The sequence below is a fragment of the Aulonocara stuartgranti genome, assembly GCF_965226115.1.
Source record: "Aulonocara stuartgranti genome assembly, chromosome: 20".
Lineage (NCBI taxonomy): Eukaryota > Metazoa > Chordata > Actinopteri > Cichliformes > Cichlidae > Aulonocara > Aulonocara stuartgranti.
In genome coordinates, this window is record NC_138956.1 from 26,553,836 (window position 1) to 26,567,083 (window position 13,248).

Here is a 13,248-nt window from a genome sequence, read left to right on the forward strand (position 1 = left end):
TGATTTATGGTATACATTCTTGCTTTTTTTTCCTTTCTTCACAAAGTTGGTAGTCACTTGTTTGTGTGGCCGGTCCATGTGTTGTGCTGTGATTGTATAACATTACTGCTCTGTATGCTTCAGGAGCAGCAGGAAGAGGTGCGAAAACGCTGTGAGAATGCGGAGCCCCGTCATGGAGAGCTGTGGTGTGCCGAGTCCAAACATGTACTAAACTGGCAGAAGAAGACAGGAGAGATCTTAGCACAGGTAGCCAGCAAGATCAAGAACACATTCTGAGAGTGGGGAAATTTGGACTGAAAACACCTGGAGGACTCTGGCAGTCACCAGTATAGAAGTGAGCAGCTATTGACATGCTTATTCTGTAACAGGACTTGCCCATCTCTGGCAGATTTAAAGTATTTACACACGCCCTTACATTTTTTTGTTGTTGTATGTGTCAGGAGAAAGTAATGATTTGACGTCAAAGTGACGGAATCTGTGGATGTTTTTTAAAAATAAAAATAAAAAATCAAAGTGACTGATGGTTACCCTCTTCATCCTGATATGCAGTAAGGAGATCTTTGGCTGCGATGTGAGATTTTTGTGGATACGTTTTTGATCTGTCTGTGTGTATGGGGTTTCAAGGTGTGGCCTCAGCTATCGTTGTGATTTGGCTTCTTTGTTAAAATCCTTGTCTTATACTCTCCTAAAAGTGCTAGAAGAGTACCCTTAGGTGTCCTCTCGGATTTCACAGCATTTTTCTGTTATTATTTAAACCTCCTGAGTCATGCTCTGCTTGATGTTGAAGATCAGAGGTGGTGTGTTTTGTTTTGTTTTGTTAAAACATTGAATTTTGTTTTGCTTCAGGTCCCACACGCCTTCTGGCAAATAATACATTGTTTTCCCTTTGCAACTCTGCTGTGAAGATGCAACCGATGAATCATCTAGTAAGCAGCTGTCGCATGTGCATTGAATAATTAAAGAGAAAAACACCCATTCTAGTGATTCATTCATTCATTTTTAAATCCACCTTTTTAGAATATTACTGAGTATAAAAGGTTACTTTCAGGTTTATTAAATAAATGATTATGTCATAGTAAATCTGCCGTTCTCTTCTCTTTGGTTTAGAGTCATGCAGAGTGTCTCCCATCTTTTTTATCCAATAATCCCTGCTGTTATTTTATAGTTCTGCCGTGTTGGATCATTCAGCATCATCTAAATTTTAATATATTACCACAGAATTCTTCCAAAGGTCTGCCTAGTTCAGCTAACAACCTGACTAACTTTACCGATATCGATCAAATATCACAGTCTGCACTCCCATTGGTCAGTGTTGGTATTCTGCTTGTTAGGCAGAAGAAGGGCAACAAAAGATAAACAGGGCAGGCTATAATAGCTTTGTGGAGTTGGAGTTGGGTAACATTCAGCTCTGTGTACAAGTAGGAAGATGGCAGTTTTTTATTACTGAAAATGTAACAAAAGCTACAGTTATATAATCAATATGGACTTAAAGGACAGACTTATAAGCTTTAATTCAAGGGGTGTCCAATACCACTGATGAGTTAGAGCTGGTCCAGTGTTTTTACAGTGTTCTGTTTTTATTTATTATTTTGTTTTGTGAGCTGCTTCTATTTTTTTTTCTTCACAAGTTAATGCGGTAAAAGGTTGTGAGATGTTTCCAAGTGACGTGTTTGGAAAGCAGCTGTGAACCACAACGTGCCATCAAAAGAGCTCTTAAGTACAAGTGTAACAGACCAAATATCAGCTGCAAAACAAGAAAAAACAGCTCCTTCAGCGTGATAGCGAGTGCATTAGAGAGGCCAAATCATTTAGACAGGAAAAAAAACAAACCAAGGCACTTTGCAACATAACAAAGTCCACATTTCCATGGATGACAACACCGGTGGATGATCCTGGGATCCTTTCCATTGTAAATGGAGCCTGACTGATATTTAGGACGATACTGATATTTGTTATTTTAAAAATATGATATTGCGATATATTTGTCGATATCTTTTTCTTTTTTTTAAAGAAGACATAAAATAAACATAAACATTTGTTACGTGTACGGTACTTTTTTTTTATCCCCTACCTGAAGCTGCACGGATCAGCTGCTTGTTGCGTTTGGTGGGTTGCGAATAGGGAAGTTGCAGAGTGCCCTCTGGTGGACAACTTATGCAATATCAACACCCACAACGTGGTTGAAGGGCGTTTCTCTCTTCTATGTCATTTATGAGCTGTTACAAATGCAGGTACCAATAGACTGGCATAAAACTAAGTCAGTCGGGCTCTAATTATAAGGATACAGAGGGTTAACGACAAGGTTCAAACCATACCTGAAAGTAAAAGGAAAGACTTTGCCAGAGCAGTTTGGAAACACCATTCTTTAAACAAATAAAACTGACATCAACCTTTACCGGCATGACGGGACAAAAAAAATTTGGCACAGCCATCCATTGGCTCATAAATCAAGCATACAGCATCTAATAAAAAAATGGACTGGAAACAGTATGATGCACAGACACACATGCTTTCCAGTTTCACTAATCACTAGTGTTGTGATGACACAAGACAGAAAGAGTCATGAAAAACTTAAATGTTGGGCTAAACACCACAAAGTAGGAAACTCATTCCACATTAATTTATTAAATTACATTCTAGCTGCTGAAAATAAGTGACTGTGAAAGATGGTTGTGATTTTTCAACAGTTCATGCAATATTTTTGTTTAACTCAAAGCTGAGAGTCTGTACTTAACGTCCATATTCACTCTGTAATAGGGGTGGGTTTTAATAATCGATTTATCGATTAAAATCGATTCTGGCTTGGATAACGTGATATCGATTCATTAAAATCCTGAATCGATTTTTTTATATAAATGTATTTTGCCCAAAATTCAAGAATCTCAGGTGAAACGTCACAAAATTTTGACAACCACCAAACATTTAAAACAGTAAATGAGAGCAGGTACACGGCTTCTGCAAAAAGACGTAAACACAAAGCGCGGACCCGCGGATCAGAATCAGTGAGATGTCGCCTTTCTCACCCGACAGCACGGACACGGTCTGGGCTGAAAGCCGACAGCTCGCTGATTCTGATCCGCGGGTCCGCGCTTTGTGTTTACGCCCTTTTTGCGCTGATTCTAAAGCTGTTAGTTTTATCTCTCTCCAAACAATATTGACCAAACCAGCAGCAAAAGAAGATCCCAACTACGCTTCACAAAAACATCGTCATGGACTCCCTCTGACTTTTTCTGTTTTGCTTCCACCACAATAAAATCACACTTCATGCACAGCTCTCTCTCTCTCTTTCTCAGTGTACTTCAAGAACAGTTTCCCGTCTATTCACGAAATCTGTTTTCTGCATTATTCGCTTGCTTGTTACGCACAAGTCTACCGTTGTTTACAGGCTGTCGGCCACTGTTTTTTTTTTCCTTTTACTTACTTCCGAAAAGAAAACCTAATTTCTGCCATTCAATAGGCTTCTGAACAAATTTAAACTTTTTAAAATTATACAAAATGCAAAACGCTGTGTCTCTAATAAAACCACTGTAACTTCAGAGATAATGTTCATATGTTGATTAATGGTTTTCTTTCGTTTTTGATGTACTGCAGAATATTTGTACAAAATCCCAGGCCAGGAAAACCTCCTTCATGTTTTTCTGTGTTTTATCTTCAGCTACTTTGACACAAAGGCATCTGCTGTGATGCTCACACCTTTGATAAAGTCTGGAAAGTGTCAGCTTCCTTTTTATAGATACAAAAATATGTAAATGTACTGATCTGAATTATAACATTTCTGACTGTCTGAGGCAAAATTTCCCAGATTCGAATCGAATTGAATCGAATCGTGGATCGAATCGATTCAGGACCCTGTGAATCCGAATCGAATCGAATCTATTCTAGAAATCAGTGACGATACCCAGCCCTACTCTGTAACACTTGAATTTGTTTTTGTGAAATCTTTAAATGAGAAAATGTGTTCTCTGGTGTGTTGACAAGCACTTATTTTGCTTTCACGATGCTTGATCTGTTCATCATTCTTTAGCTGCCTGTGACCAGCCATTTCAAGTCATCTCACAGCAAACCAGCACACTGTCAGCTGGATTTGGCACACATGAGAATTCTGTTAACGAATTATATTTATAGCTCACATTGAAGGTGGTAAAAATGTACTATTAAATCAAAAATTATGCTTTATTGTTTTGATTTATTGTTCTGAGTTCAGTCTATGTGGTTGTTACAATTGTGAAATAAATGCATATTTCAGGCATTTTATACAAGAACTATCTAAAAAGGGCAGTTTCACATTTACAGAATGTTTGAACTGAACACATTAAGGTGTTTTTATCTGTAGCTGTGTTTGTTAAACACTTTACATTTTTGTGGAATTATATGTTTTGTGTCTTCTCCAGATTTGGCTATATCTGTTTAGAAACACATGACAGTGTATATAAACTCTTTCTCAAGGATTATATCATGTAGCCATGATTTTTGTCCTTTCTACATATCTTTTCTGAAATGTGTTTAAAAATACTTTGCAGGCATCCAATAAACAGACAAAGTTTATTGCAGAATTCACTGTTTCTCCCAAACAAGTTGGTTTCTAAGACTTTTTTTTTTCTTGTGCTGTAAGTTAAATGTCAACTCAAACTCTGACTGCACAGTTTGTTTGTGAGATGTGATTTCCCACACTTTCACTCTAAGAGTGACATTCATCCTCCCGAGCAGTTCCCATGCAGGGTCATAGTTTTGACTGCTCTCTCTGGTATTTCATTCCATTTTTTATGTTGTAGGCTGCCTTTTTTTTCTTTTGCTATCACAACAAGCTTTTAAAAAGTTTAAATCGGCGCTTTGGATAAATGCCGCGTCGTGTCTTTCCAACGAAACCGAAAGGATGGAGGCAAATGATTGATTGCAGAAGTTGTCCTTGACTTGATCGGACTGGAGTTTGGTGAAATCCTAAGCCCGGCGTCAGCAATCCACGACGGGGAAGGAAATAGGAGCAGTCAGTTTGGTAATGTTGGAAGCCACGGAGCGCCACATCGGAAGTCTACCCGTCGCCGTATTAACGTCTCCGCCACAGGTAGTGCAAAAGTACTGAAGGGGAGCCAAAGAAAAAAAAAAAGTGAAAGTTTGGAGCTCACCATGAGCGAAGACGGTCACGACTAGAGATGGGTTTGCTCGTCTGAAGATCCTGCAGAAAAACATGATAAATGGTAAGCGCAGTTTGAACATCTGGTGCGTACTTACGCAGTAAATGAGCTGCTGCTGATGAAGCGTGCACACCGACGTATATTAATGTGGTTATTTCGACTTTGGTCGAGATGTCAGGTGGCGCAGACAGCTGGAACCTGACAGATGCTTTTAACGCACTGTGCGCCTCAGCGGGAGCCAAATTGAGCGATGATTCGTGGCCTGTTTTCCTTGGTTGCGTGTGAAGAGTTGTAACACTGCTCTCTTTTCATAGTGTCTGACTGGAACTCTGCTCCGTAGTGTCCTGGTGGCTGTCTTGTTGGCCTACTCCTGTGGGAAAAGTAGATGTAACTATAAAGAAATACTGGGCTCCTACAGAGAAGTCATCTCCGTTGAACTACAGAATCTGGTATGATTGCAAAGTTTATCATAAGACTGTGGGATTAATTAACTGTGGTAGATATTTAAAAATGATTGTGTTTTAAGTATTGTATTGGCAGACATCCCCACTAACTAAACTACCATTAAATGCAAGTTCACTGCAATCAGTTACAGCTGTGATAAAGCTTGTGAGTTAATAACATGTGCTAGGCTGCCCTCCAGTGTTTGCTCTTCAAGTAAAGCTCTTTCTCCCCTCTCTCTTTTGCATCACAAGCCAAATAAATGTCTTAAATAACTCAACACTGGGCTTTTTCTTTTGCAGAATCTGACTGTTTCAGCGAATAAATTTAAAGAGAGAGACCCTTGTCCCTCAGGAAAGGTAAGTGGCACTACATTATATGCACTTTCAGCACCATGGACAGGGTAAAAATGACAACCTGCGTGGCACATGTTGTACATTTACGTTTGGGTAAATACAGAAGAAGTTTTCAACCTTTGACTGACATGCTAGATGGACTATTCCACCTTTTTAATTTTCTACACGTTTGGGCTGTTATCTCATGGCAGGCACGTCGCATCCTGGTTTCCATCTATGGTATGACACAGCAGATGCGGTGTCAGGGGAGTGGCAAAAATCAATCTGACCTGGAGAAGCCAGTTGAGAGCATGGAGCAGCTAATTGTGCAAAACTGCCGTCCCCAGTATTTGGTAAGATGACTTTAATGTGTTCTTCTGAGCCCCCAGCACCACCGCACAGTGAGAAAACAAGCCAAACCGCTCTTGTGCTATTTTCTTTTTCCATTTTTTTCAGGGAAATAAAACCTCTTGTTCAGCTGTCCAGAAAATACGAGGAAAGAAGAGAAAAAGGATGAGGTTAATCCGAGTTATCAAGGCACTGATCACTTGCTGGCAAAAACTTCAAAGTGTCTCTGTGCTTTAAAAGTAGGAACTGTATCTCCCTGGTTCCTATAGGCCTGTGCTACTTTCTCATGAAGACATAAGGTGAATTTACACAGTGTTCCTTGCTACAGATAGCGAATATTACATGTGACCAATCAGTGACTGTGTTTAGACAGCTATTTTTCAAAAGCAAAGTCATGAATGTTTACTGTTGTCAAGTTCTCAGTGTCTTGTGTATTAAAAGCTACACCAGCATCTGCATGTCAGCATTGCTACATTTTATGGAATAGCTTTATATAGTAAGCAAAGATAAGCTAAAGATCGACGCGTTCAGATACTTTTAGACCATTTTAAAAGTTTCTCCTGTTGTACAAACTCTTATGTTTTGTGTTTGCAAACCACATGTCATCATACCCAAAAATGTTCTTATGTCGGTTATATAGTTGAGTATATGCCACATAATAAAATTTGTACATGTTTGATTTATACTATTCTGAAGTGAGCCTATGCAGTTATTGTAATAATGATATTAATTAATTAATTATTATTATTAGGGGTGCTATAGGTGTATCAGCTATAGACTTTTGTTGCAAGATATTATATAACCATCCTTTTTTTCATTATTTTGATTAAGGAATGAATGTTAGTGTTACAAAATGTCATTCAATAAATATTGCACAATGTCTTTATTGTAAAGAATGGAAACATATAGAAGCTTGTTTCTGTCAATCAAGATTTTTTTTATTTTAATTTAATTTTTTTTTGTTAGTCAAAATTTTCAGGTGATGTCTTGAAATTTTCTACTCATGACAAATCACTCAATTTTAAAACATTTAGTCAGTAACTTGACGTTTTGTGAAAAAAGTTCTAACTTAGCTTCTAACTACTTTTTTTTTTCTGAGTGACGGAAAAAAGCTTCCATAAAGAGGTCACAAGAAAAAGCTAAATGTGAATAAAGCAGATATTAATACATGCTGGCTAAATCATTATATTTTAAATAAAGTGTAGCAAAAAAACCCCAACCAATCTGCTATTTATTTATTAGTGATCTGCTCTTAGCCACTTTGTAGTTTGCAGTTGTGATGGACAAGCTGATAGATGAGGTCAGGCAGGAGTCTCTGTGATGTTTGTAAACGACATTGTGATCTGTAGTGAGAGTAGTGAGAAGGGGGATGAGAGCCTGGAGAGGTGGAGGTGTGCACTGAAGAGGAATGAAAGTCAGAAGAAGCAAGACATGTGTGTGACTGAGAGGGGGTAAAGGTGAGGATGCAAGGAGCAGAGGTAATGAAGGCAGACAAAAATATAGGAGGTGGAGGTGGCAGAGTTGAAAATGTTACGATTTTCATTTGTGGTGACAAGGATGGACAAGATTAGAAATGAGTCTACTGGAGGGCCAGCTTACGTTGAGTGGATTGGAGGCAAAATTAGAAAGACAAGGCTGAGATGGACATGCGCGGATACAAGAATGAAGAGGAAGAAAAGAGCAAGACCACAGAGATTCGTGGATGTAGCGAAGGGGAGCATGCCAAGGTTTGGTGAGACAGAGGACGATGCATAGGGTGAGATCTCTGGCGACACCTACAGGCAGCAAGCAAAAGACGAAGTGCAAATATAGATAATATACAATAACTATACACATACACAAATCATATAATACATCTATATAATTATTCTATTATACATAAACGATTTATAACATTTTAAATTTATTAATTAATGTATTTAAATTAAAAGTAGACGGACACAAATGTGTTTCATGGTACTGTTTCCGTCCGGAGCAAGAAATTTGTGGCACAACTTCCACCATACGAACGACTCGAAACGTCAACAGCTGGATGTATGAAGTGTGGCTGTGAGAAAGGCTATTACACCGAAGTTACTAACACAGTGTAGCTTAAAAATTTTTTTTGCCATGTTTTCAGTCATCGAGAATCGCATCAATTGAAAGTATTAGCGTCAAAGCAGCAGCGGCTCTCTGACCTTTTGAGGAAATCCGTTTGAGTGATCTGCATTTAACAGGTGAGAGCAGAGTTTAGTTAGTTAATTCGTTAGTAGATTCACGTTAAGTACCCCTTAAAAGACATGGCCAGCAGCAGCAGTGGTAGTGTGGACATGGATCCAGATGTTGCCCTGAGGCTTTTCGAGGAGGGAGCTACCCTCGTGCTGCTGGGTGTTCCTCAGGGTACAGAGCTCGGAATCGACTGCAAGAGTTGGCAAGTGGGTCCTCGTTTCCGGGGTGTTAAAATGATCCCCCCTGGTCTGCACTTCCTCCACTACTGCTCGTCAGGCTATGGAGGACAAATTGGCCCGAAGACAGGCCTCTTCCTCTCTCTCAAACCCAGAGAGATCATACTGGCCAACTGGGACGCCAAGGAAGAAGATCTGGACTTCTCAGCCTCCAAGAATGAAGAGGAGTTGAGTCGGATTCGTGCCAGCTTGCGCGAGCTGGATCCTTACCTGGGCCCCTATCCCTATGAGGTGATGAGGAAGTGGGTGTCCCTCACTGACCGTATCAGTGAGGAAATGGCCAAAAACTTGCAGCCTCTCTCAGGTCGAGTATGTGCATTCAGTGACGTGATTCCCGAGCTTCAGTTCACACACACCAAAGACAGGGCGGAGCAGCCGAGGAATGACACGGCCTGTCAGAGCATGAAAGAGGGGCTTGACAGGCTCCCCAAGATGAAACAAAGGGAGGGTACGGAGTTGCGCTTCTCTGTCATCCCTAAGAAGACCTACCCTCCCGGGGCTACGCCGGCTGAGATCACCAAGTGCAGCATGGACCTGAGCTACGCTCTGGAGACGGTGCTGGAGAAGAACCACATGCAGGAGGCTCTTAACGTGCTGGGTATGTATCACATTTGTTAAAAATGGGTTACTCTTGATTCATTATGCAAGAAAAAGTACTGACATTTAGCCCCTCTCTCAGGTGAGCTGCAGTTTGCCTTTGTGTGTTTTCTCTTTGGAAATGTGTACGAGGGCTTCGAGCACTGGAAGTGCCTCCTCGCTCTGCTGTGCCGCTCAGAGGAGTCCATTCTGAAGCGCAAGGACCTCTACCTGGGGCTCATCGCCGTGCTCTACCACCAGCTTGGAGAAATACCTCCTGATTTTTTTGTTGACATTGTATCTCAAAACAACTTCCTTACCTCCACGCTGCAGGTACATGCACAAATCAGACTATAGTGTTTGTCACTTGATGCTCCTTTATATCTAACTAAATAATATATATTCATCTCACTGGTGCAAAATTGATTTTAGATGTGAACTAAGATGTTGTGATATTAAAAAGTTAAAAAAATGTGTTCTTGCAAACTAATCTTAAGTAATTTAGGGTCCATTAACCAGTATCACACTTTTCAACCAACAAGCCAGAAGATCAGCCTTTTACTTGCTCCTTGTGTGACTTTATTGGCCCACAAAAATGACAGTTTAATTTCAAGATTATACTATAGGAACATATAATTTTTTATTAGTAGATTCAAGCTGTATTCAGACTACATTGTGATCTGTGGACAGAATTAGAATTGAGTACATCAGAGGGACAGCTCAGGTTTGAGAGTTTGGAGAGGGAAGGCTGAGATGGTTTGGACATATGCAGAGGAGGGATAGTGGCCAGATTGTACAAAAGAAGCTGAATATGGAGATTCATGGATGTAGTGAAGGAAGATATGCAGAGAGTTTGTGTGACAGAGAAGGATGCTAGGGATAGGCGGAGATGGAGGCAGATTATCCACTGTGGTGACCCCTAAATGACGCAGCTAAAAGAAGAAGATTATTAGGAAAAAAGCTGTAAATAAAGGTTTAAAATAAATGTAGTGGAATAAATAAAATGGAAGTCAAAGCAGCTAAAAACAGTCGATCATTTCGGTCAGCTCTGTTCAGGGGTAAATCGGTCAGTGGAAACACCGTCACTGGTCCAAATGGGTCAGCAGCTGGGCTATCAACTTTCCCAGTAGAGTTTTCTGCTGGCCTTGGGCCATTGGCCTGTTGGTTATGTTGAACCCTGCATTTGTACTACTTAAACCCCAGCGGGGATTAAACCTGGGCTTGCTCCACACTTTGCATGCTCTTCTGGTTAAATGTAAAAAAATAAATTATAAAGATAATAATTCGTATGCAACGAGAAAGGGATGTTTAAATTGCCAGTGTGTTGAATACCTTTCACAACACTATTTTTTTATGGCTGGTATCTGAGGACAGTTTATAATTCGATCCGTACAACATACGTTCATAATCCTGAATGATCTCCACGACACACAGAAATGCTTGCAAACAGAAAATGGACCACAGTATCAAAGCATCACCTGAATTTTTACAGATCACATTTACAGTTACCAGTTTATAAAATTGTTTGATTAATTGTTCTTCACAGGATTTTTTCCAGTTTGCCATTGGGCCTGGTGTAGATGCCAACCTGCGTAAGAGAGCAGAGAAATTCAAAGCCCACCTGACCAAGAAGTTCAGATGGGATTTCGATTCAGACTTGGACGACTGTGAACCTGTTGTGGTGGAGCTGCCTGAAGGTGTGACAGTCGACTGAAACTACTCAATGGACTCTCCTCACCGAGAAAAAGGAACACAGAAGGAGATCCACAAAGTATCTTATGCTACAGTCACACTAGGGAAAACAGTGGGTGGAGACGACGGCACGACCAAACATTTTTGCAACTGACTGATCTCATTGGCTTTCAAATAGTTGCTTTGAAGATGGCGACCAAGTCTGTGATCACTTGCAGACAACTGCTATCTTTAAAGTGGATTTGGTGATGGTGATAAAATGGCAATACACTGAAATTCACATTATGTACTTACATTCAGAGTCCAGCTAGGACCTGATAGTTTTGAAGCATAATTTCAGACATTTCTACACGAATGGTGACACAGCTGCTGCAGGACGATGATTCAGCTGCAGAGTCACATAAGCATTCGGCAGCCTCACATTTAAATTAGCAGCTGGCAAACAGTTGCAGAGAGATGCAGTGAAGTCTGGTTCAGCAGAGACTGACTCAGAAAGATTGTGTTGTGTTGAATCTGTTTGTGTTCATAAATTAGACAGCATACTTTCTCCAGTCTGTCTGAGAGTGATTGCAGACAGAACCTATTCAGTCATTCAGAGGCTGAGCGTGTTGTTGGTCACTGCGACTGCTTCCAGCTGTTTGCTACCATCATTGTCTTTCTCCTAGTTACAAGGAATCCTCATAATGTTAGTTTGTGTAGCTCTATTAGTTCTTTTGCAGAGTGCATTGAAATGATCGTGTGTGAGCTGCACTACACCTGTGGGAAAAAGCATACTCACAAGATTTACCAGGTTTTCTGAAAGGGTTGGAACTCATAAAGTAATGATTTTCTTGTTAAAGTACTGCTTTGTTAAATTTTGTTTTTATTATATTTCTTTACTGTAATCAATTTAATAAAAACAGCACTTCTGAAACAAAATATCCACCTGTGTCTGGTGGTTTCTGTCACTGTTGTTTATCATTAATGAAGCTTTCAATACTTGCTGCCATGTCTTTTCTCTTTCTCCTCCACTAGATGGCGCACATAGGCTTATTTACAGCTTTAAAGCTGCTCTATAACACCATATTTGCAGATTGTCAGTTCCACAATCGATAAAAGCTGCTGTTTTTGGTGGGAAGGACTTGTAAGAAGAATTTCATACAATTTAGTAGCTTTTTTTTTTTTTTTTTTGCCTGTCCCGTTTGGCTCTTTTGCCATCAGAATTGTTGTCTAAAGGCAAAGAAAGATGCCCAACGGATTTACTTTACCAAATTGACCATCCCAGCCTTGCCGTAATGGTCCATTTGATTCACCTTTTATTGTTTATTTTATTTTCACTTACTGAATACGGGACAGACTTGACTGGGGGAAATAAGGAGAGAAAGAAAGAGGGAAAGAGAAACAGCTGAGAAGAGGGACGGGGGAGAAGGGCAAAAGACAAAAACCAACAGAATGAGCAGGAAAAAAAAAAGAAATAAAAAATGCATATATCAATCACCTGGGTCACCTGCTGAGAAAGAAAAAAGAAAACAAGCACTGTCCCAGAAAGAGCTGAGGAGAGTCCCAGATGAGGGCTCACCCAGCAGCCGCGGAGCAGAAGCCAGGGGGAGTTGCAGTGACGCGCCCGTGAGCTCCGCCGGCAGCCAGCCGCGCCTGAGTGACCGAGCCCCAGGCTGAGAGGCCGGGGGCACCCCACCTCCGAAGTGGCCCGAGCGAGCCCCAGGCTCCAGGCCCCGACAAGCGGCCGCCAAGGAGTGAGCCGGTGTGTACCTGGACGCCCACCCCCGGACACAAAGAACCACCAACGCACCGATGTCCGAGGGGGACCGCCACTGGCAGGGGAAGTGGTGGTAGGGGGAGATAGGCCTCCATACCTTGGAGGGCCTGAGATGTCCCCAGAGAGGTGGCGCCTGACACCCAACCTGACATATAGACACAGACATACAGGCACACACAGATACAAACATCCATTCCCACCCTCATGCTCTCATATGCACTCACTCCACACTCAACCAACAATTTAGTAGCTTTGATAAGTTTTTTTTCACTTAAAGAAGAGTAAAGAGAAGATAAAAGGTGCTGCTATCATGATGACATGGATGACTGGGATAAGAGCTTTTTTTGTTAATCGACCTTTTCTTCTTCCACCATCACTCTTAACACTTATCTTCAAATATCTATATAAGATTATCTAGAGCGGTGTGGAAAAACACCAAAGGAGGAATGTAATTGTATACATATGCAGTTACAACTCCTATACAGTTTACCCATACCTTTCAGCTCCATCCTTTCAATTACAAC

The 13,248-nt window shown here is 40.7% G+C and overlaps 3 protein-coding genes and 1 long non-coding RNA gene across 5 annotated transcripts in view; 3 read left to right on the top strand and 1 right to left on the bottom strand.

Moving 5' to 3' along the window:
• The window catches only part of prpf6 (PRP6 pre-mRNA processing factor 6 homolog), a 25,705-nt gene extending 24,730 nt beyond the window's left edge, over positions 1–975 (top strand). For both annotated transcript variants that reach the window (XM_082519525.1, XM_082519524.1), the window contains exon 21: positions 124–975. In XM_082519525.1, coding sequence (XP_082375651.1) covers positions 124–276 — 153 coding nt within the window. In that variant the 3' untranslated portion in view covers positions 277–975. The remainder of the gene's footprint in view (positions 1–123) is intronic.
• On the bottom strand, positions 496–5,452 carry LOC309697554. Its single transcript, XR_014273852.1, has 2 exons — positions 5,230–5,452; positions 496–5,076 (listed from the first exon to the last, which is right to left on the bottom strand). It is a non-coding gene; the product is annotated as an uncharacterized lncRNA (long non-coding RNA).
• Positions 5,073–7,475, top strand: LOC309697552 (uncharacterized protein). The gene is made up of 5 exons (XM_082519534.1): positions 5,073–5,195; positions 5,447–5,581; positions 5,876–5,932; positions 6,121–6,261; positions 6,365–7,475. Exons 1-5 carry the CDS (start codon positions 5,193–5,195, stop codon positions 6,491–6,493), a joined length of 465 nt encoding a protein of 154 aa, XP_082375660.1. The 5' UTR covers positions 5,073–5,192; the 3' UTR covers positions 6,494–7,475.
• A 742-nt stretch (positions 7,476–8,217) lies between these two features.
• On the top strand, positions 8,218–11,886 carry aar2 (AAR2 splicing factor). Its single transcript, XM_082517818.1, has 3 exons — positions 8,218–9,298; positions 9,380–9,609; positions 10,823–11,886. The coding sequence occupies exons 1-3, from the start codon at positions 8,536–8,538 to the stop codon at positions 10,988–10,990; spliced, it is 1,161 nt and encodes a 386-aa protein (XP_082373944.1). The 5' UTR covers positions 8,218–8,535; the 3' UTR covers positions 10,991–11,886.
• The last annotated feature ends 1,362 nt before the right edge of the window (positions 11,887–13,248 follow it).